At 39.7% G+C, this 23,014-nt stretch overlaps 1 protein-coding gene across 2 annotated transcripts in view; it reads right to left on the bottom strand.

Annotated features, from left to right (window-relative positions):
• Positions 1-23,014, bottom strand: part of usp48 (ubiquitin specific peptidase 48) — a 127,242-nt gene that overhangs the window by 59,363 nt on the left and 44,865 nt on the right. For both annotated transcript variants that reach the window (XM_072586810.1, XM_072586809.1), the window contains exons 8-11: positions 21,306-21,388; positions 15,730-15,909; positions 9,799-9,933; positions 7,819-7,968 (exon numbers count right to left, since the gene is read on the bottom strand). In XM_072586810.1, the coding sequence (XP_072442911.1) occupies positions 7,819-7,968; positions 9,799-9,933; positions 15,730-15,909; positions 21,306-21,388 (548 nt within the window). The remainder of the gene's footprint in view (positions 1-7,818; positions 7,969-9,798; positions 9,934-15,729; positions 15,910-21,305; positions 21,389-23,014) is intronic.

The raw sequence follows: 23,014 nt of genomic DNA, 5'->3' as shown, positions 1-23,014 counted from the left end.
TCTTTGTCCTGGAAGGGCACCTAGTTTTAAAACGTTATCCTCTGGTTCTGGATTGACCTACAAGAGGAAACATCTTTACTATGTTCACCTTGTCAAGACCACTTAGGATCTTAAACACTTCAATTCCGCACATTTCTAAACTCCAGTACATTCAATCTTTTCTCAAAAGAGGAATCCACTCATTTCAGCTAACAATGGAATAAACCTCTTCTGGACTGGCCAGTGTGTTTACTTCCAATAAATATACAAAAACTGTGCAGCATATTGAGTTGTGGTCTCACCAATGCTCCACAAAACTGAAGCATAACATCCTTAAATTGAAGTCAATCTCTTTTTCTTAATTCACAGACGGGACATGGGTGTCACTGGCTAGCCAATTTTTATTGCCCATTCCTAGCTGCCAGTGAGAAGGTGATAATGAGCTGCCTTCTTGAACCGATGCTGTCTATATTTGGTAGGTAGACTCTCAATTCCACTGGGGAGGAAGTTCCAGGCTTTGCACCATGACAGTGGAAGAATGGCAATATATTTCCAAGTCAAAATGGTGAACGATTTGGAGGGAACTTCTAGGCAGTGGTGTTCGCCTGTATCTGCTGCCCTTGTCCTTGTGGATGGAAGTGGTTGAGAATTTGGAAGGTGCTATCTAAGAATGTTTGGTGATTTTCTGCAGTATATTTTTGCTGATGGCACACACTATTTCTACTGAGTACCGATGAAAAAAAAAGTGGATACTTGTGGATCTGGTGCGAATCAAGCATGTAGCTTTGTCCTGGGTGGTGCCAAGTTTCTTGAGTATCGTTGGAGCTACACCCATCCATGCAAATGGAGAGTATTTAATCACACTCCTGACTTGTGATGGTACTTGATGGGCAGGATTTATGGACTCAGGAGGGGACTCTCTCATTTCAGCGTTCCTAGCCTAAGGACATGCCATTGTACCTACCGTGCTTATGTGGTGAGTCCAGTTACATTTCTGGTCAATGGCGGTGGTTAGATTGCCTCCTATTGGAAATGGTCAGGGTCTGGCACGAATGTTGCTTGCCAGTTGTTAGCCCAAACCTGGTTGTTGTCCAGATCTTGTTGTATTTGAATATAGGTTGCTTCAGTATTTGAAGAGTTGTGCATGGTGCTGATGGAGGGAAAGTCTTGATGAATTAGCTAAAGATAGTTGGGCCAAGGACATTCCCCTGAGGAACTCGTGCAGAGATCTCTTGGAGCGGAGATGACAGATCTCCAATAACCACTTCCAATTCTTTGTGCCAGATTATGACTCCAATCAGTAGAAACAGTTTTCCCCCTAATTCCCATTGATTCCAGGTTTGCTAGCATTCCTTGATACTACACAGTCGAATGCAGCCTTGATGTCAAGGCTGTCATTCTCACCTCACCTCTGGAATTTAGCTCTTTTGTCCATTTTCATCCAAGGCTGTAATGAGGTTATGTGCTGATTGGCCTGGCAGAACCCAAACTTGGCATCACTGAGCTAGTTAAAAAGATCAATTATCTTCTCCACCCTGCCAGTGAAAGTGCCCCAGTTTCACCTTGATACCTCACACTCACTATCTCCACTACTGAACCTACCATTTCTTGCAACATCTTCCCCACTCATTCTCATCCTCACTAACATCTGACCCTGACTAACTCAAGTCTCTTTTGCACAGCCTATTCACCCCCTCAGGGCATCTGCACACATGCACCAAAAGTAACAGCTTGTCACCCACCTTTCTCTCCCTCACCCACTATGTGCAGAGTTTCCTGACTCAGACCACTCTGAGCAGCTGACCGACCATGTCCAAGCACCTGTACAGGTCGTTCTGCTATTAGAACGCTAATGTGAATTTGTGATTGACAAATTGGGGACACTGTTTCTAAAGTGCCAACTTTAAAGCGTGTATTGGATATAACTCGATTCCTATCCCATTAGTTTAAATGGTACTGCTATTACACAATTTTCTTATATCATGGGATTGCATGAGCACGAATCAACCGCGTTATAGCAGAACTGACTGCACTGGCGATTCTTTTGCAGTTGGTTACCATAGTGATTAGTCACAGACAGAGTCTGCTGGTATTCTTTAACATCTAAACATATTTTTTAAACAACAAAGAGAAAAAAAGCTCTTAATATAAAACAAAGCCAAGTTTCAAACTGCTCCTCAACACTATCCTTTTACTGTTAGTCAATTCCAGTGAAATTTCACTCTTGTCTCAACACTAAGCTTTTAAATTAACAGATTGCTTGCAGCTTCTTGTCCTCAGGCTGTAGAGACATTTTCACAATATTTTTTCAAGTCCACTAGAACAAATATATTTCACAATACTCTTCAAGAAGCTCTTCACGAGCTGACTGATCATGTGACGCCGAAAGGAGACCAGTCCTCCGCGCACCACGACACCTCGTGCCTGGGATGAGAACATGTAACAGTGGGTGGGAGCTCGCTTCATATTTAAAAAAAGGTCAGCAATTCACGAATCATGTTTAATAAACTCGCATTGTAGGGGAACTACCCGTACTGTGTACAGTTCTGGTCGCTCTGTTACAGAAAGAATATTGTTAAATTGGAGAAGGTTCAGAAAAGATTGACCAGGACGCTGCTAGAACTGGAATGTTTGAGTTATAAGGAAATGCTGTATAGGCTGGGAATTCTTTCACTGGAGTGTGGGAGGTTGAGGGGTGACCTTATAGGAGGTTTATAAAATCATAGATAAGGTGAATAGCAACAGTCTTTTCCCTGGGATGGGAGAGTTCAAAACTGGGGGCACATTTTTAAGGCGAGAGGAGAAAAGATTTTTAAAAAAAAGTCTTACAACGTCTTTTTAAAAACACAGAGGGTGGCTTGCATATGGAATGAACTGTCAGAGGAAATGTTAGATGCAGGTACAGTTACAACATGTAAAAATCATTTGGATGGTACATGAATAGGAAGGTTTCAGAGGGATAGGGGCCAAATGCATTCAAATGGGACTAGTTTAGTTTGAGAAACTTGGTCAGCATGGAAGAGTTAGACTGAAGAGTCTGTTTCCGTGCTGTGTGGCTCCACGACTAAAATAAATCTACCAACTGACATTGATAGGCTAGATAACAGGTCAAAGAATGGCAAATAGAATTTAATGTGTTAAGTCTGAAAATGCCCGATCTCGGAAGCTAAGCAGACTCAGGCCTGGTTAGTACTTGGATGGGAGACCGCCTGGGAATACCTGGTGCAGTAGGCTTTTATGGGGCGGCATGGTGGCTCAGTGGTTAGCACTGCTGCCTTACAGAACCAGGGTCCCAGGTTTGAATCCAACCTTGGGCGACTGTCTTGTGTGGAGTTTGCACATTCTCCCAGTGTCTGTGTGGGTTTCCTCCGGTTTCCTCCCACAGTCCAAAGATGTGCAGATCAGGTTAATTGGCCATGCCAAATTGCTCAGAGGGAAGTGGGTCTGGGTGGGTTGCTCTTCGGAGGGTCGGTGTGGACCTGTTGGGCTGAAGGGCCTGCTTTCACACTGTAGGGAATCTGATCTAATCTAAACAAAGCATGAAGTTAGATATTTTGGTTAGAAAAATGAAAAGACAAGTTATTATTTATATGGAGAGAAACTTCACAATCTGGATGCCCTCATTCATAAGTTGCAGAAAGCCTGTGTGCAGGTGTAGCATGTAATAGAGAGAACAAACAGAATCTCTAAATTTATTGCTAACCTGATAGACTATAAAAGCAGGGACATATTGTTGCAGTGAGACAAAACATTGGTGAGACCACTGCTGGAATCCAGTTTCGGTCCCTTTACTAGAGAAAGGATGTAACTGCATTTGACGCAGTTTGGAGAAGGTTCACTTAATTCCAGAGACGAAAAGCTTGTCGGAGAAGGTGAGATCGAGTGGTTTTGCCAGAGTTTAGAAGGATGAAAGGAGATTTACTTGCAATATCTAAGGTGGCAGAGAGGACTGACAATGAAGGCGCAGAACAAATACTTCCGCTTGTGAAGCAACCTAGTAAATTAGGCTATATTTTAGGCTAATGGGTGGCAGATTTAAAACAAATGATGAATTACTTCTCTGAAAGGGTACGGAATCTGTAGAATTCTCGATTCGAGCATGGCGGACACTGGGACACTGACCACATTTGAGGAGAGACACAGATTTTTAAATTAGTTGCGGATTAAGAATTATGGTGAGATGACAGGAAGAGAGAATTGAGGCCAAGATTAGATCGGCCATGATTGGAGAAAATAGTGGAGCAGGCACAAGGGGTGAAATTGCCCAGCCCTAGTTCTTAAGTTTTTAACAGGATAGCAAACTTAACATAGTTCGTTGCTTACCTTTATGAAGCAGAGGAATCTTGTGAGGTGAATTTTCAATACACCAAAGGGTATTTGGAGAAAGTGGGAATATGGCATTGGAATGGAGGATAAGCTATGAGCCTACCTAACGGCAGAGGGTGCTCAAAGGGCTGGATTTGCCTACACCGGTCAAGTTTTTTTATGTTTCTTACTAACTATCTTCTGGAAATCCAAGTGCAGTAATTCTACACATTCCTCTTAATGCAAAGTGTATGTTATGCCTTCAAATAACTCCATTAATTGGTTGAACATTATTTCCCCTTGGCCGATTCTGTTGGTGAACTTTCCAGATTCCCTTCAATTTTTCCAAGTGCATAGCTATATTCCCTTGGATCAATTCTAGCACCTTTCTCACAACAGAAGTCAAGATAACTGGTCTACTGTATCCTGTTCTCTGCCACCTTTCCTGAACTGAGGTGAGATTTGCTACTTTTCAGTCTGATGGAACGAAGGAACTTTAGAAAATTAACAACACATCTACTACCTCATTAACAATCTCTCGAGACCCATCGATCAGATCTGCCATTTCTTTATTATCTACCATAAACTCCACATTCTCACCCTCTGGAGGACCAACACTCCTTTTCCTTTTCCTTTTCCTTTCTTTAAAAACATACCTACACAAACTCTTGCTATCTGTTCTTATTTTCCTAGCTAGCTTGCTTTCAGTCCAATTTCTTGATTAACCTTTTAGTCACTTGCTGCCATCACTTATGTCTTGACCAATATTATGGCCAACACTCATCTTTGCCCGATTTCATGTTTTTCCTTACGTTTGAGGCGTTCATTAACTTTAGTTAACCAAAGATGGTAATTTCCCTTAAGAACTTTGCATAGTCACAGTACATTTATTCCAAGTACTCGGTTAAAAAAAAAAATTCCCTTAAACACTGTGCATCTATGGTCTGACTTTAGCTTAGTATTGTCACAACGCTAGTCCCTTTTTTCCTAAAAGCCGTTCCTTGGTTCAAGGAGACTCCGTCCTTGATTTTCTTTCAGAGGGGCAATAAACTGGGCCGGGGTCCAATCAGTCTGGTTTGGTACAGAGATGAAAAGGATTTTGAGAGGCCTTTTGTTTATATGTAAACAGATGAGACTTCAGGCCAAAGTGGTCATGCTTTAGAAGTATAAAGAGAGGGGACTGGTCAGCTCTTTAGCTGGGCTGAACTGGCTTTAGTTCAGTCTTGAACTGGGAAGTTCAACAGGGAGCTATGTGGAAACTTTCTCTCTCTTTTCTGCCCTTCAACTTCAACCTATAAGCGTGTTCCATTTATACTGGGTTTTAAAGTTGGCTTATTGGGACGGTTGCGTATATCCAGAACGGCATAATTAAGTCTAGTCGGATAGGTTGAGCTCTGTAGAGGTTCTTTATTCTGTTCTTTGTGTTTCATTGTATAATTTTGTGACTAAAGTTTTGTCCGTTTTAAAACCTAGTAGTCAACTGAGCTAGCTTACTCTGGGTAATTGTCACAGTACGCTTACCGAAACAAATTGCAAAATTATGGTTTGGGGCTGCCTGCTTAAGAACGTTTCGAGTGGTCTGGCCTAGTCCATAACAGTATGCCAGTTCACTTTAGTGAGCTCAGCTTTCATGCCCATATAATTGCCCTCATTTAGATTTAAAATACTAGTCGTAGACCCAACCTTTTCCCTACTATTCCTTGTCTTCCTCCAAGCCAATTCCACAACTGGACCTCCAAACTGTTCTACAAATGCCATCCTTAATTTACAGTGCTAACCCTCCTTTAACATTTTTCTAATTTTCATGAATGTTACTCACCCCTAATATTTTGTCTTCCTGAAGCCACAGCTCCCTAATGGCTTTCAAATTGTATATATTTACTTCAATATTGCTATCACTTCACTTACTTTGATTGGAATGCTATGCACGTATAGAATCTTTAGTTTTGCCTTCTATCTTAACATCTTCTCCAGTGCTATCCCACCCCCCCAGCCGCCCTTTCCCTCCCTTTAACCCTAATTTCCCATACCCATGCTGCCCAAATGTTTTCACTCAGAACAGTTCAAAACTCGGGGTCACTAACATACATTCGCCATTGACCAGGACATGGCAGCATCAATGCAGCTTTGAGAATTGCAAATCTTAGTAAGAAATAAGTGAAGCTAAATTATTTCTGTTTCTCTTTGAAACAAGATTAGGCTTTGATTTTGGTGTATTAATAATGGGAATGCCAACAGCATTCAATGTTATTACAGGGCAAACAGATAGCTTGCTAACTCTTAGTAAGACCGTGTGAAATGCAAATTCAGAAGCTGTCAATGATAATCTACTCCTCTAGAGACTATGCTATTGAAATTTTTATCAAATAAATTTGCACATATATCACTATCATGGAACGAACTTAAGGCAGCGACAAAAGTCACACTGAAGACAGATGAAAAAAAGGTTAGTGAGACAGTTGAGGTGCAAACAATTTTCCTTTTAAATGGCATACCACCACCCTCTCTAGCCCAGAAAAGCTAAGCATGGAATCTCCTTCCCCAAAAGAACATTCAATGTTTCTTTAAGTAAGCATTTCTGTTTTCTTCCTTGGCCTCTCCTACAATCATGTGTATAATCTTTATGTCGCTTTCTATACAATTATTTAAATATAACTTACACTTCCTATTCTTTATTCCCTTGCTTGAAGGCTGTGTCACTATGTGGATTCCTCAATTTGATCGTATTTGTTTTTAATTATAATCAATATGAAAAAAAGTCACTTACATTTGAATGGATAAACCTCACCTTTTTATGGCAAGTTTCGTGGGTAACAAGAAAGTATTGCAATGCCATGGTCCTGATGTATTTGAAAGCACAGTTTCTCAGTGATATCCTGGGACAACAGGCTTATGAAGAAGCAGGTCATATCAGGCAGCAATAACAATTTTCTGGGCAGGAACAGTCACTAGATGCTACAATTTGACTTTCTCTTTAATAACAGTGAGCGGCATGAGAATAACGTTTCCTCCTATCAAAAAAAACTTCAGGCCTTCATATATAAAAGGAAGAACACTGACTGTCAATCAATAATTGATATTTTTCTATCTAATCTCACTTTTCTACTCATTCGGCAGCATATATCACTACAATAGTCAATCAAGATTAGGGATTGGACTAATACTCCCCCTACCTAGCAGAGAATAATTGAGCAAGAGAGAGCTCAATGGCCTCCACTGAAACACAAAGCAAGTCTTCTGCTTGTATGGCCTTTTGTTCACAACGGGATATCTGGGCAATGTGGGGGTGCACTAGCTACAATTTTTAATTTAGACTTGGAATGGTTTTCCTTGCCAGAGAATAAAACCACTCAAAATAATGGTTGATAGGTTTAACTTCTCTGACAGGATCAAGCAACTTTCTACTATTACGTACACGCTGTCATTTCTGCGGGACAGATTTACTGAGCAAATTGAATAGGTTTCTTCAAAAGAAATTGTTCAGATAGATGTACATATTATATGTGAACTCTACCCTCCAATAAGTTTACAGACCTTCTTTAGCTGGTAACATGTTAAAGAGCTCTTGCACCTCTTCATGCTTGGCTTTGCCTTTGTCCACACTCTGTTTCCGCATCTCAGCCATTTCCATGCACCACTCCTCAAACTTTTTGTTATCACGTTCAACCATTTTTTGTAAATGTGCTGCAAACAAAAATAAACGAAAAGGTCTTCAGAAACCGAAAGTTTACATATGTAGAGCCATATGTAAAATCAAATATCTCCACTGCATACAATGGGGAAAAACATTTCAACATTCTGATCAATAATAATTAGAAGCAATCGTTATTCAATTTAATTTCATAAACTAATAGATATACTGGCATTTTAATTTTGAAAATCACTGGAGGCTGTTAATGCAGGTTTCTTCCAACATGGAGATGTACATTATAGTATAAACCAAATAGCTTTTCTGAAAACAAAACGTCACTGTATAAATTCAGATTATTTTGCTTAAATGGAGTGGGGACAGCCAGTGACTCAAAACAGAATGGGGAGAGCTGCCAATGGACTGGAGCAAAGTTGGCTCCTGCTTGGGAACTGGTGTAGCTCGGTCAGACCACATGGAAGCCCCTTATAGAAAGATGGCAGTGTTAATAATTTTACGTTTATTTCTTATTTTCCTAATGTATACTTATACTATGTCTACCTGTAATGTAGTGTAACATTTCTTCCTTATCTTCTCTATTTTTTGTGCTGTTATGAAGTTGAAGGCATTTACTGTACATTTAAGAGAGAGGGTGCTGTTTTGAACTAAGAACTTACAAGCACCTATATATGACTAATTGGCAGTTCCAGAGTGCACTGGAAAATTAAGAAGTTGTAACATTTGGCTATGAAATGGCTACCTGAGTTTTGGTTTCTGTTTTGACAACTATTCAAATTTAACCAGGTTAAATATGCCCCAGGATACTAAAATCCAAGATTGGATCCATTGTATTGCCACCAACATTGAACCAATGAGACGATCTGATGTTGGAAGTATAACAATGCTGACATTTTGAAATTTCACAGTGTGCAACTGTCATCGAGACAGAAACTTTGCAGAGTTAACATCTTGCTCTCCAAGAACTTAGAAATGCTCTATCAAAGGTACCTTTTCATATGAAACATATTCACAGTAAAAAGACAGACAATGACCCAGGGAGATCCTCAGCTGGAAGAAGAAAGACACAGAACACAAGAGCTGCTGTGTGGTTTTGAAATTAAGTTGATGCAATTTCGTAAGTATCTTATTGGAACAGCATATTGTTATAGAATTGGAGGCAGATAATAAGCAGTTAAGAGAAAGTGGAGCTTGGAATTGTGAATTATTGTTTAATGTTCACTTTTAGGGTAAAAAATTGATTTTTTTAAACTCTAAAAGTGAACATTAAAACAATAATTCACAATTCGATAGTTTTTTCCTTAAATAGTGGAATTAGTGAGTTCTCTGTCACTCTTTAACAGATTACAAGTGAAGTGAGCTTTTCTGGGGGTTTGGTTTAATTAACAGAGGGGCTCATGTCCGTGTCGTAACAGTACTTAGGTGCCTAAGATGGTACTGTGCATTGGCAACATTGTACACTTTTCATTGTACTCCTGTTCTTTTATAACTTGACTACACGTGACAATAAACCTAATTCTAATTCTCCTGGGTGAGCAGGTAGTTGTCAAAACAGAAACCAAAACTCAGGTAGCCATTTCATAGCCAAATGTTACAACTTCTTAATTTTCCAGTGCACTCTGGAACTGCCAATTAGTCATATATAGGTGCTTGTAAGTTCTTAGTTCAAAACAGCACCCTCTCTCTTAACTGCAGGTATGTTGTCCTCGTGGCAGTAATGCAGCGTGGCCTAGTCCTGCCCTACTGCTTTCCCTTTAATTCTAAACCACACTTCAATGTTTAGTAATATGTGATACAAAAATTAAAAGGCATCACATTTCCAGCTGAAAGTACTATGAAATCTAATTTACTGAGTTGTGGATACTTACGTGGGAGTTGAACAGTTATTTCCTTTTCCTTGCCTCCTTCCACTTTACGTCTGTACACCAACATGTAAGCATTCCGCGAACAGTGAACACCTTTAACACACTTGGGTTTTCGTGTCTGTGACTTTGAAGGTTCAGCTAAAAATATGCAAAAAAAACCCCATGTCAATACTGATAAAATTGAACTGTGCAAGAAAGTACAAGATAACATCTTTAGGTACACCTGGAATAAAACTAATTGTTAGACTACTAAATAGGAGGAGTTGATTGCTCTCACTAATTAGCATGGTGCATTTTTTTTAAAATAAAAGCAATAATATTTACATGATATTATGAAACATTGTAACAAGATATTCCAAATGACAAAGCATAGACATTCAACTTACCAATATGACTTAATTTGAATACAGCAGCTCAAGTTAATCTTTCAAATAGGAGGTAGTCAGGCAAAATACCAGAGTTCAATTATTTTCATATCTGAACTATATGCTGCTGCTCTTCAAAATCATGTGAAAATATCATATTAGATTCCAAGAAAATTGATGACGCTCAGTTCTATCTTGCTGTCACTTTCAAATTCAACACTTTTCCTTGGGAGTCCCTCAGGATCAAGGATGGCTTTCTTCCACTTTAGTGTTGTGGGCCCTGGAATAACTGAGTAATGGACTATTGGAAATGCAAACCATGACAGGTATTGTTGACTGAAGCAGGTGGATGAGATGCTTTGATTTTGACATGTTCGTTCCTCTGTTTGCACTTGGCCTCCATCTGGGTCGGTCAGGAACACAGAACAGTTGTCTTCTTCCAAGTTCCTACTTCTTTAAATTGGACAGTCTTCAGCTGGAGATTCCATGGAATCAGTGGGGATATTAGATTTATTAGGGATGTTACAAGGACATCCTGGAAATTTTTCCTTTGGCTTCCTGGTATTCACCTACCACGAGGGCAGAAAGGAACTTGCTTTGAAGTCTCACGTCAAATATTTAGCACCACAATATTGTGAATGTTTGCTTGATAGAAGACACTGATATTGGAAGGTCTATTTTGCCACTGGATTTGCAGCATTGTGTGGACGCATTACTGCTAATACTTCACAAGGAATTTGAGATGTCTGCCATAACTATCCATGTTTCCAACACACACATTGGGCCAGTTAACGTTGCTAATCCTGTAAATCATTAACTAGGTGCCAAGTGGGAGGTCTTTACCATCCAACCTGCTGCTCCTTAGATGGTCAGAGGCTGTGTTGGCACATTGTCCTTAAAATTCAGCATCACCTACAATGTCTCTTCTCATTCAGAGGAAGCTTCCAAGGTATAGGAATGATCCACTTTGTCCAGTGACTCGTTATAAATCCTCCTAAGGGCAGTGATATGTTTCAGGAGTTGGCTGGTAGAAGACTATTGTCTTCCAGATACTGAACCTAAGGCCCAACCTTTCATATGTCCCTATGAATGTATTACCAATGGCTTGGAGCTTGGTCTCAGCAGGTACACATGCCAGTTGTCTACTGCAGTTTGATGACAGAGGTTGGGGTGTACCTGGTTCTGAACTGAACATCATGTCAGCTAAAGAGTTTTCTGCTTGCCCAGTAGATTAGCTCCACACCAGTAGGAAACCTGACAGATACGGGGTATAGTGTGAATGGAAGGAAAATGGAAAAGAGCCTGATAAGTCAACTTGGCCTGATCCCAGTCTGCACATGCACTAGGCCTAAGATGAAGATTGCATTCTTATGCAGTAGGCAGATAGCAGCACAAAATTTCTGTAGGCATCCAACTTGGAGGAGGATGCTCCAAAAGTCAAAAAGGTGTGGGGAGAGGTGGCTGTTGCTTGTTGACAATTTCAAAGAAAATGAAATGGGTATACACTCGTTTCCTAAATATGGTCACAATGACACATGAGATCAGCTGGCAAGTTTTCCTCCTATCAGATTTTAAAAACTTTATTCACAGAATGTGTACTTCACTAAATGGGCCATCATTACTTTGCCCATGCCTTGAGAATGCAATTGTGACCTGCTTTCTTGTACCAGTGCAGTCTATTTAGTATAAATATACTCAATACTGTTAGGAAGGGAGCTCCAAGATATTGAGTCAGCAACACTGAAGGATCAATACTGCATTTCCAAGATAGGAAGTGGCTTACAGAGGAGCGTGCAGGTGATGCTTCCAGGTCCATGTTACCTTTATGGAAAGCGACATGTAAGAAGCCCAAGTGAATTTCTGCAGTGAATCTTGTAGATGCACACTTGCTACTGAGCATCGGGAGTGGAGTGACTGAATGCAGTGCCAATCAGGTGAGCTGTTTTGTCCTGAATCAGGTCCAGTTTCTTGAAGTGTCGCTGAAGTTGCACTCACCCAGACAAATTGAAAGTACTCCATCGCACTCCTAATTTGTATCTTTTGGATGGTGGAGAGGCACTAAGGAGTCAGGAGGTGATTTACTCACTACAGGATTCCTAGCTACTGACATGTTCTTGTAGCCACTATATTTATATGGGTGGTCCAGTTCCTGGTACTATCACCTGCAAGATGCTAATTATGGGGATTCAGCAAAGGTCGTGCCACTGAATGTCAACTGGCGATGGCCAGAATCTCTCTTACTAGAGAATACCATTTACTGGCAATTGTAAAGTATGAATTTTATTTATCACTGGTCAGCCCAACTTTATATATTGCTGCATTTGTTAATGGACTATGTCAGTACCTGAGGAGGCACGAATGGTACTGAACATTACTGAGGTGTGCAAATATTCCCACTCCTGACCTTATGATGGAGGGAAGGTCATTGATGAAGCAGCTGATGGTTGGGCTGAGGTCACTATCCCAACAAAATCCTGCAGTGATGAGCTGGAACCAAGATTACTGTCTTCCAATTATCACACAATCATCTTCCTTCATGCCAGATATGACTTCAACCAAAGAGTTTTCTCCCTGATTATCATTGATTCCAGTTTTGCTAGGGCTTCTTGATACCACACTCAGTCAAATGCAGGCTTTGTCAAGGACTGTCACTCTTACCTCACTGCTGGGATTCAGCTCTTGCCTCCAGATTCGAACCAAGGTTGCAGAGAAGTCAGGAGCTGAACAGCCATGGCTGCAACCAATCTCATTGAGCTCAGGTTACTGTCAAGCTGCTTGAGAGCACTGTTGATGACTTCTTACATCACTTTACAAATGAACAAGAGTAAACTGACAAGCCTGGGCAATTTTCCACACTGTCGAGGAGATACCACTGTAGAGGCCCAGCAAGTTCTATTGCTGGAATATCATCAGGGCCCTTGGCCTTTGCAGTCTCCAATGCCTCCAGCCATTACTTGATATAAGGTAAAGTGAAACAAATTGGCTGAAGACTGGCATTACATTCATCCATTTGGTACTTCTAACTGAAAGCTGCTGCAAGAACTTCAGTCTTATCTTTGATGTACCAAGCTCCCCCAACATTCACGATGGGATACTTGTGTGTCTTGTTGTTGGTTCCCTCACCACCTGCCACCAAGAGTTCATTCTTAAGAGTTCACCTCAGTTCATTCTTAGAAGTCATGTCCAACACCTTCAACTGATTTTAATGTTCGAATGAATGTTTGCATCAGCATCTGCCTCTCAACGCATCCACAACACTCCTACATTGTCTCTATACTGTCCAGGGTTTGGGGGTGAGCAGCATTGTCTGACTTCCATTTCATGTTGCACTGAAACTTCCACCAATTAAAATAAAGCTGAAGCCATCACCAACAAATCCCAACAAAATTACTTGCATAATGACTGACTCCATTGCCTCCTGTCTCAAGCTAAACCAGAAACTGTTTCCCCTGGTGTGTCTATGTGACCCTGAGATAAGTCTGTGATTCCATATTCCTTCCAACACGAAGATGACTACTTTCACCCATTTAAAATTGCTATCCTTACCTCATCCCATCTGCTACTTTCACCACAACCAGATCAATTGTTCAAACAATATCCTAGGAAGCAACTATCGTCCATCCTCCATAAACATTAGTCCATCCAGATTCACTCACCGATCACCCTTCTGCTAGCTGATCTGCACTGAGTAATCACCACCAACACCTCCATCTTAAAATCATTGCATTCAAATCCATGGTCTTGTTCCCCCGCTTCTCAAACTTTGCCCAAACCCACAACACTCTGCAGCTGGAAGAAATGGGGGGACTGCAGATGCTGGAGACTCTGCACTCTTCCAACTCTCTCCCTTTTTCTGTTCCACCATTCCTGGCAGTTACGTCAACTGTTTTGATGCAAGGCCTGGAATTCCCCAGTAAACCTCCATTTTTCTCAGACCTCTTTTAAGGCATTCTCTAAAGCTTACTTCAAATAGATACATTTTTGTTCACCCATTCTCATGTGGGTAGGTAAATTCTTTGTTTCAGTGTGCTCCTATGAAGCAATTGGAAGGACAGTTTATTGTACTAGGGGTCCCATATTAATACAGGTTGTCAAATTAGCTATCTTGCACAACTCCACTGTTTACTGCAAGGAAGAAAGCCGTATCCTGTGAACAGTATCCAGTGTCAATAACTAACACATTATCAAATCAATCAACTATGACATTCCAATTATTGCAATGAGCCCAATTCAAAGATTTAACTTGAGCGATTTAAATTATGAAGAAACAAATACAGTGATACTCAGGATAGATGCTGATGCAAACTAGGAGTAAACTGCAATTAAACAGTGATGGTATATCCCACTATAATTGGCTTCAGCACCATTTGGTTAAGGAAGGTAAGTAGTTGAGGTTTGTTTCAGATGGCTATCCAGCAGCTTACTTGCAGGCAAAGGGTCATGGATGAATACACAGAAGTCTGATGCCTTCTTCAATAACTGAATGGGTATGTGGGATGAAGGATAAGAAAACAAAGATGTCTGGGGAAGGGAAGGACACAAAAATAAGGAAAAGACAATTCATACAATATCAATTAATTATCTGTTCAAAGACAATAGCTGACCATTTAATTATAAGGAGGTAATGAACAGCAGCAAATCTTTAACCAGTTTTATTGTGTAGAAAAAAAGCCAATTACTAAAATTAGCAGATTTCAACACAGTCACAAAACCTAGAGGATGATGATACAAATTTGAGCAAACAATTCCTTGTATGATTCCACCGCAGGGTGTGGCAGGCTTGATACAAAGGAAAATGGAAGTCCAACCATCCAATACCACTATTACACATTCCTACTGTGGAATCATTGGCTAACAAAATTCACAGAAAGACTACAAACAAGTGACCACCTCATTCCCTGTAATTGGAAAGTGCAAACGTGAAACTCCATGAAAGTAACAAGGGACAAAAAACAAAATCAAGACCTTTTTAAAAAAAAATTAACAGACATTACAGCAAAGTAACCATCAGTATCATATGTTCACTTCAACTCAAAATTGCAGCACTTCTCACTTACTGAGACTGCAGCGGTACAATTAACTAGCTTTTCACCCAGCAGTGCAAATGACTGTGCTGCTGGTGCAAAATAGGTAAGTAACTGTTATTCTGTTTCATGGACTTAGCTAGAATTGATTTTTATGAACCAGTGCACTTGTTAAATGCTAATTGCTCATGCAGAGGAACTTGTGTCAGATTTGAAAGTGAATTGCACAGGAACCTGCGTCACTAAGTGCTGACAGGAGAGGTATGACATGGGTGACTTTACATGATCCCACTAAATGCTGAGCACATCTACTCAGCCATAACAAGAATATATTTCAGTAAGTAGTTCTGGACTACATCAGTGCACAATTTTAGAGCTCATTAGCATGGACTCAGAAACTGAGTACCCAGCTTACCAAGCCAATGGAGGCGAAGGCACTGAAAACCTCAAGGGCCAAACATATGTCAAGGAGTTGTCTCATTTTGAACACAACATATCTGTAAAACGTCTGAACATGGGCTAGCATCAAGCCACCGATTGCTCACCAAGATCTTCCTCTATCCCCAACTGTAGCTTCTTCCCTTCCATTTTCTCAATCTCCTCATCATTAAATTTATACCAGTCGCCGGTCCTGTCATCTCGCACGTGTGCAATGTAATGGCCGGAATATGCACTCACCCCTCTGTGGATCAGCACCGCACTCAGTTCATAAATACAGCCAATATCTGTAAGAGCACAGAAATTGAAGAATGCATTTAATTATGCACAACAAAGTGATAACAATTCTAACATTAATTAGCAGAGTACTAATTTGACACATGGTAATATTTAATGGAGTACAGTGGAATTTGATTCTCTTAATTCTCCATGCAAAATTACTCAGTGTAACTCAAAATGTTCTAGCTGTGGTTGGAGTACTGACAACGTGATGCACTTTGACCAAATGGCACTTACAAAGCTCTGCCAGATTTTGTGATGTTTCATAATCTCAGCTTTTTTTAAACTGCAAAGATGTAGTTACAACAATGTAGTTCAACTGGGAGTTGTTGACTTATGTATCTCCTGTCAGCACTTAGTGATGCAGGTTCAATGTATCAATGACACATTTATTAAGAATGAATTACTTTTCAGCTCCTTCTAGTCTGCAAGAACTAAAAGACTCAAGAGTACTTCTTTTTCCCCTAATTCTTATTTTGTAAAATTTTCAATTGGTGTTTTTAAAAATGAAGGTCTTCTGTTCTGAGAAAAACATTTAACCTTGTGCATTGCTGGATAAGTCACCATGATTTCTACACAACAAAGCACCAGAACTACAGTAAACTTGATGAAGGATCTGTCAGGACCTTTTACCCTCCAAAATTACAATCAAATTAGTTTTACCACCTACAAGCTCTAGAAATATAAATATTAAAACTAAAACATTACAATATTAAAAGTGCAAATGACTAAATTAGCAACCTGCAAATGTGGCAGATGAAAATGTCAGATATAAATATTCATGATTGCAATGTTACTGAGAATTGCTAACTGAAAATTATTTGCATTCATCAGTAATATTTTTAGTAAACATTATTTCAATTGCTTTTGGGTCTGAAGGGATGAAAATTTCCCAAGAGCAAAATAAATCCAGTTTAGTTCTCCCATGAAGCAAAAAATATTTACTTCCATTATATAGAATGGAGGAAAGCTTGGCAAAAGGCAACAGTATTAAAAACTGTCATTGGGCACGGAATTTTTATATTGGACAGCCTAGTCTCAAATCATATTTTTGTTTGAATGGATGTAGAAAGGATTGCAAAATTAATAATGACCCTTTTTCCAAATAAAGAAACACTCATTATTGAGTGAGTCCTTGTCACAGCTGAAAATTCAACTCTAGTTTTCCACTTGCAAAATGTTTTCAGAAAAAAGTGCAAATGGGGCAAAACAGCTGAAACGTACCTATGCACCAACTGGATCACAAACATTCTAGTTCGACCTCACTGTGCAGCCTAGTGTTAAACAATATGTTCTCATATTTCCTGTTGCTTCTCTAAGTAAATCCTTAGAGATACCAATAGCAGAATTACCTAGGATACCATCCCTAAATGCAGCATGCTTTCATCAATCTGAAAACACTAATAAATTACATTCACTGCACTCCTACAGCAAAGCAATCTTGTCTCTTAGTTTTAGTACTCTGTTTTTTGTTCTTTTCTATCCCACACACAAAGGTCACACAGACAGGCTCTTTGAAAGACTCCCAGTTGATGTACTACAGGTTCCATGGTTTGACAGGCAATGAAGTCAGTGACATCAATATAAATTTCGTTTAGTGAAATCCAAGCCAGCAATTTAAAGGTTTAACATATTAATTTGTAGCAGCCATTTACCAAGTTATAGACAGACAGTCACTATATTTACATTAGACACAAGTGCACTTCATAGGCAGGGAACGAAATACATTCAGTAATAGATCTAAGGTAACTTCAAGCAGTAACATTTAGTTGCTCAGTCAGAATAATCCTCTTCAGAGGGTCAGTGAGAATTTGACTGGCCGAATGGCCTCCACGTAGATATTCTATGTGACTACGTATTCTTCAAATGATCTTCAGAGCAGATTTGGAAAGAATAAGACATTATCCCATTAAAATGCATCCAACAGCAAACACACTATAAAAGAAATAACTGCAGAAGTGCCAGGCAAAAAAAACCCACTTCACTCATTGATCAAAAGCTCACTTTATATGATGGCAATAAAGGCCTGCTCTTTTACATAGGATTAACTTCAGAGAAATAGGTCATTTAGGCCAAATGGTCTGCGCATTCTAGAGCTAGCGGTCACTTTTGAAATAAAGGATTGATCACTTCACAGAAGTTAGGAGAACTTTTCCTCACAGCAGGTAACAAATCTTCAGAACTCACTTCATCAAAAGGCAGTGGAAGTGTTGCCCTTGAATTTGAATACAAAGAGCAGGGAGGTCATGATGGGGTTGTAAAGAGTAACGTGCAATTCTGGTCAAGACACTAAGGACGGACACAACTGCACTGCAGGAGATTTAAAGGAGATTCACCAAGGTATCAACTGAAATGCAGCATTTCAGCTACGAAGGGGTTAGATAAGCTCGGATGGTTTTCTTTAGAGTAGAGTAGAGATGCTCTCGATTGACGAGAATGCAGTTGTTCTCCTTAACTGGAGGGTCAGTACAAGGGGGCATAATTTTAAAGCGATTTACAAGGGATTTGAGGAAAACCTTTTTTTAACCTACATGGTGATAGTGGTCTGGAATGCACTGCCTGGCAGGGTAGTTGAGGGGGGAAATGTCACAATTTTTAAAAAAGTACTTGGATGAGTACATGAAGTGTCATAACATTCAAGGCTATGGACCTAGTGCAGGAAAGCAGGATTTTTGTAGTATATTTTTGGCAGTGACGATGTGTTGAAGGACTTCTTCTGTACTGTATAACTCTTATCAGGTGGCAAAAGATTTTGAAGTTAGTGAAATACGAAGTATTCAGATTAGCCATGATTTTATTAAACGGCAGAGTGAGGCTTAGTTGTCTATTCCTGCTCTTAATTCATACATTTAAATACTCTCAACTCCACATAAACTGCTTCCTACTTTACTTCACCAAATCTTATCAGTATAATCTCGTACTGCTTTTACCTTCATGTACACATCTCTCTTTTTTTGGAACAGGCAGCTAGAATTGTTGCCTCAAATACTTCATGTGATGATAATTAATTTTTATTTTTGTTTATCTGTAACCGGCCAGGCCAGATAAAGATTAGGTTTCTGTGGGGCGGCACGGTGGCTCACTGGTTAGCACTGCTGCCTCAAAGCACCAGGGTCCCATGTTCGATTCAAAGCACCAGGGTCTGTGCGGAGTTGCACATTCTCCCAGTGTTTGCATGGGTTTCCTCCGGGTGCTCCGGTTTCTTCCCGCAGTCCAAAAGATGTGCAGGTCAGGTGAAATGGCCACGTAAAATTGCCCATAGTGTTAGGTATATTAATCAGAGGGAAATGGGTCTGGGTGGGTTACTCTTCGGAGGGTCAGTGTGGATCTGTTGGGCCAAAGAACCTGTCCCCACACTGGAATCTAATCTAATCTTCTCTATAGGCTTTTCTCCCCCATTCTATGTTGTTTTTCTTCACAATTACTCTGTATTTATGATTCCTAATTTTGGAGTACCACTCTACAAGACCCCTTCATAATCTTAACTCCAAGTCATCTAAGAGATGAACACTCCAGGCTGTTCAACATTTCCCATCAAAATTGATACCACCCTTGCAAATCTAATCACTTAGACATAGGTGTTAGTGACAAAAATTGGAAGCACTGAATAGTGACACAAGGAATGACAGTATAACAAAGGATACAATTCTAAAAAAGGTGCAGGAACAAAAAAACATGGTGGATATAGCTGTATAATTCACAGTATGTGGCTGAGTTTTACAGATACAGCCAAAAAGTGTGCAAAAGCAAACAGATCATTGTGAATGTTTCTAAAACACTGACTCACTCTTAACTGGAGTACTGTATCTAATCCTGGGCATTCCACTTGAGGAAGGAAGGGAGGGAATTGCAAGAATGCAAAGACGACTTACAACAATGGTTCTAAGGAGATAGTTTGACAAATTTAGAAAGGAGATTTGAATCAGGTGTACTGAACATGAAAAGTCTGGACAAGAGCAGAAAAGGTAAAAGTGTTTGAATTTGCAGATGTGTCAAGAAGAGGGGAAGATAGAGTTAATGTAATAGGCAAAGGAAACAGAGGCAACATAAGGAATAATGTCCATAACAACATCGTGGGCCAAAGGGCCTGTTCTGTGCTGTATTGTTCTATGTTCTATGTAGTGAGTGACTAGGATCTGGAATGCACAGCCTGATTGTGATGGAAAATTCCATTAAAGCTGTATTGAATAATTATTTATGAAAAGATTGCAGGGTTAGAGGTAAAGAGCAAGGGACAGGGCCATCTCTTCACTGATCCTCTTCTCCACACTATCACCAGCACCCCACTTCCTCAGATACCTTCCACCGAGCCACATATCTGCCAACAAAAACCACACACTCGCCTCAAAACCCAGACACTCATGCACACACAATTGTCTGAGATCAAATCAGTTTTGAAACATCAAAATAGGAAAAGGTTTTGGAAGTTCTGGACCAGAGAACTACAGTTTCTCTCCTAGAGTACGACTTGAACAACTTTAAGTAGCATTGGTGCAAGAGCCAAGAGAATTTAATCATTTGTAGCCTTGTACTTACCAAAAAAATGGCACTATTACCCCACTCCTCCCTATGTATGACCTACTTATATTCATTTGGAAGGTTTGTGAACACATTGGAAAGAGTCCCAGTGCCCAGTGAATGGCCCATTGCTCCAGGCTTGAAGAATGATTAAGCAGTTGGTTCAAACGTCAGAAATATTGCACAGGTTAGACTCTTCTTTCAACTATACTCCACCAGACTAGTCGAGGGTTAAATCAGATAGCCCACAAAAGCAGATGCAGGAATCATAAGAACACAATTAAATTGCATTAATTAACTCACCATGTGACACACCAACTAGATGCTAACTGTTCACCAATGATTTCTGTATGCAACCAGCTATCTCGGTGCCCTTTAGAAGCTTAAAATGATCTTAAAAAGCATAATTTATTAAAAATACACTGTTAAATAAGTTCCATTTCTGTCTGCTGAACTCGCTATTCCTACCATCTCCTGACATAGATTTTACTTAATCTCAAAGATCCTCACAGTTTTTGCTTTGGGGATATTTTAAATGCTGCAGTAATTTCCAATCATTTCGCAATTTTAGTTTGACCTTCGCATTTCAGAATATTTTTGTTTTTGATATTCTTTGAAATGATCTGGAAATAAATTCACTTTTCCTCTTGAACAAACTGTGCAAAATATGTAAGGGCTGAATCAGTCCTTGAGAAAATATTTTCATTAACTAGGTGTCAGCTATTAAGCATGTTAATAGGCTTGACAGGAAAAGCAAACTTTAATTTCCCACATAATAGATTAACTTGAACTGGATCCTCATACCAAGAGAGAAAAACACAACTCCCTAGATAATTGAACTCCAACATCATGGCTGAAAGCATTTATATATAAAGTTATTCCTTACCTTTTCGTTCAAGGTATGTAGTTAGGTCTAAAACTTCAGGAAAGCTGATGTAAGAGTTTAGCTTTTTCTTATGACCAGTTTGTCTGCAGAAGTAAAATGTGAGAGAGTTAGTTTGCCAAAATTTGGACATTAAAGCTTATGGGATAGAAATTCATCTTAAGCCATGCACAAAACAGGTTGTATCAGATTGCCTGCATATTACACAAAGCATCAGACATTCAGTTCTATTGCAGCAATGGAATTAAACATCAAGTACTGGGAATAATGGGTGACCAATCCACTACAGCCAGTGAAGAATCATGATCCAAGGCAAATTTCACCTTGTGGCGTCTAGTCAAAAGGCTAAAAGCTACAGCATTACCCAAGTTATTGCATTTATATTTTTAAAATAGATAAAAACTAGATAAAAATTAACACCACAAATCCACAAAATTTGAATTTCATAAATGCTACAATTTTGCGTTTTAAATCAAAAAGCTGATGGAAGCAAGTTCAGCAATAATTGAGAGAAGCACTGGACATAACTGAATGGGAAGAAGTGCAGGAACCGGGGAAAAATGTGGTACTAACTGAATAGTTCTTTACAGATAGACTGGGCTGCATGATTTAATTCTGTCATGTTAGATTTTGAATTCTGTAAGCAGTCACAAATAGCCTTCTTTGAGGTAGAATGCTCAAAGATGCAGTCTACTAGAAACAGAGGTACTGGTTGCACAGACCAGCCACCAAAATGGATCACTAGTAAACTCAAAATAAGCTTCCAGTGAAGGAATGGATTTAAACTTGAAAGCCAAACCTGCTACAAAATGTTTAGCATAACCATGCAGTTAATACAGCAAGAAAAACACGTTCATGAATCAAAACAAACATCAACAGCAATATAGCATAATGCAAATCATGACAGAGTGCTTTGTAATTCTGAGGACAAATGCTCTTTCTCAAACTATTCAACACTTGTCAGTTCTGCATCAATAAAATTAACTGCTGGAAATCATGTTAAAAATACTCAGGTGTAATAATGACGATGAAAAAATAGTGGGATTGAGTAATGTTGCATTGTTATTGACTGGATGTCTCAACATTTCTAAAGAAACAATGCCCAGAAAAAGTGGTGGACGCTGGTACTATAATAACATTTAAAAGGCATCTGGTTGAGCATATGAATAGGAAGGGTTGAGAGAGATATGGGCCAAATACTGGCAAATGGCCAGAGTGGGATGTCTGGTTGGTGCAGATGAGTTTGACCGAAGGGTCTGATTCCAGTTATATGATCAAATAGGAGTAAGCAGGAAAATGAGTCAGTTTTAGCCATCACATGCTATGCAAGAAAAGAAATTTCATCTAAACTTCAGCAGCACCTGAGCCAATGACGTGCTCAATCAACTGAATGCAATTTTTAAGAGTTTAGTTGATTCAAAAGTTGTACAAAATCTGGAGGATTGCATATCCCCATAAACATGTGGAATGATAACGCAGAACAGGCCCTTTGGCCTTCGATGTTGCGCCGACCTGTGAACTAATCAAAGCCCATTCCCCTACACTATCCCACCATCATCCATGTGCTTATCCAAGGATTGTTTAAAAAATCCATAATGTGGCAGAGTTGACTACATTGGCAGGCAGGGCATTCCACGCCCTTACCACTGTCTGTGTAAAGAACCTGCCTCGGACATCCGACTTAAATCTATCACTCCTCAATTTGTAGCTAT

Source organism: Chiloscyllium punctatum, chromosome 16 (assembly GCF_047496795.1).
Source record: "Chiloscyllium punctatum isolate Juve2018m chromosome 16, sChiPun1.3, whole genome shotgun sequence".
Lineage (NCBI taxonomy): Eukaryota > Metazoa > Chordata > Chondrichthyes > Orectolobiformes > Hemiscylliidae > Chiloscyllium > Chiloscyllium punctatum.
The sequence above is the reverse complement of the archived record's forward strand: the minus strand, read 5'-3'. Positions and strand labels throughout refer to the sequence as shown.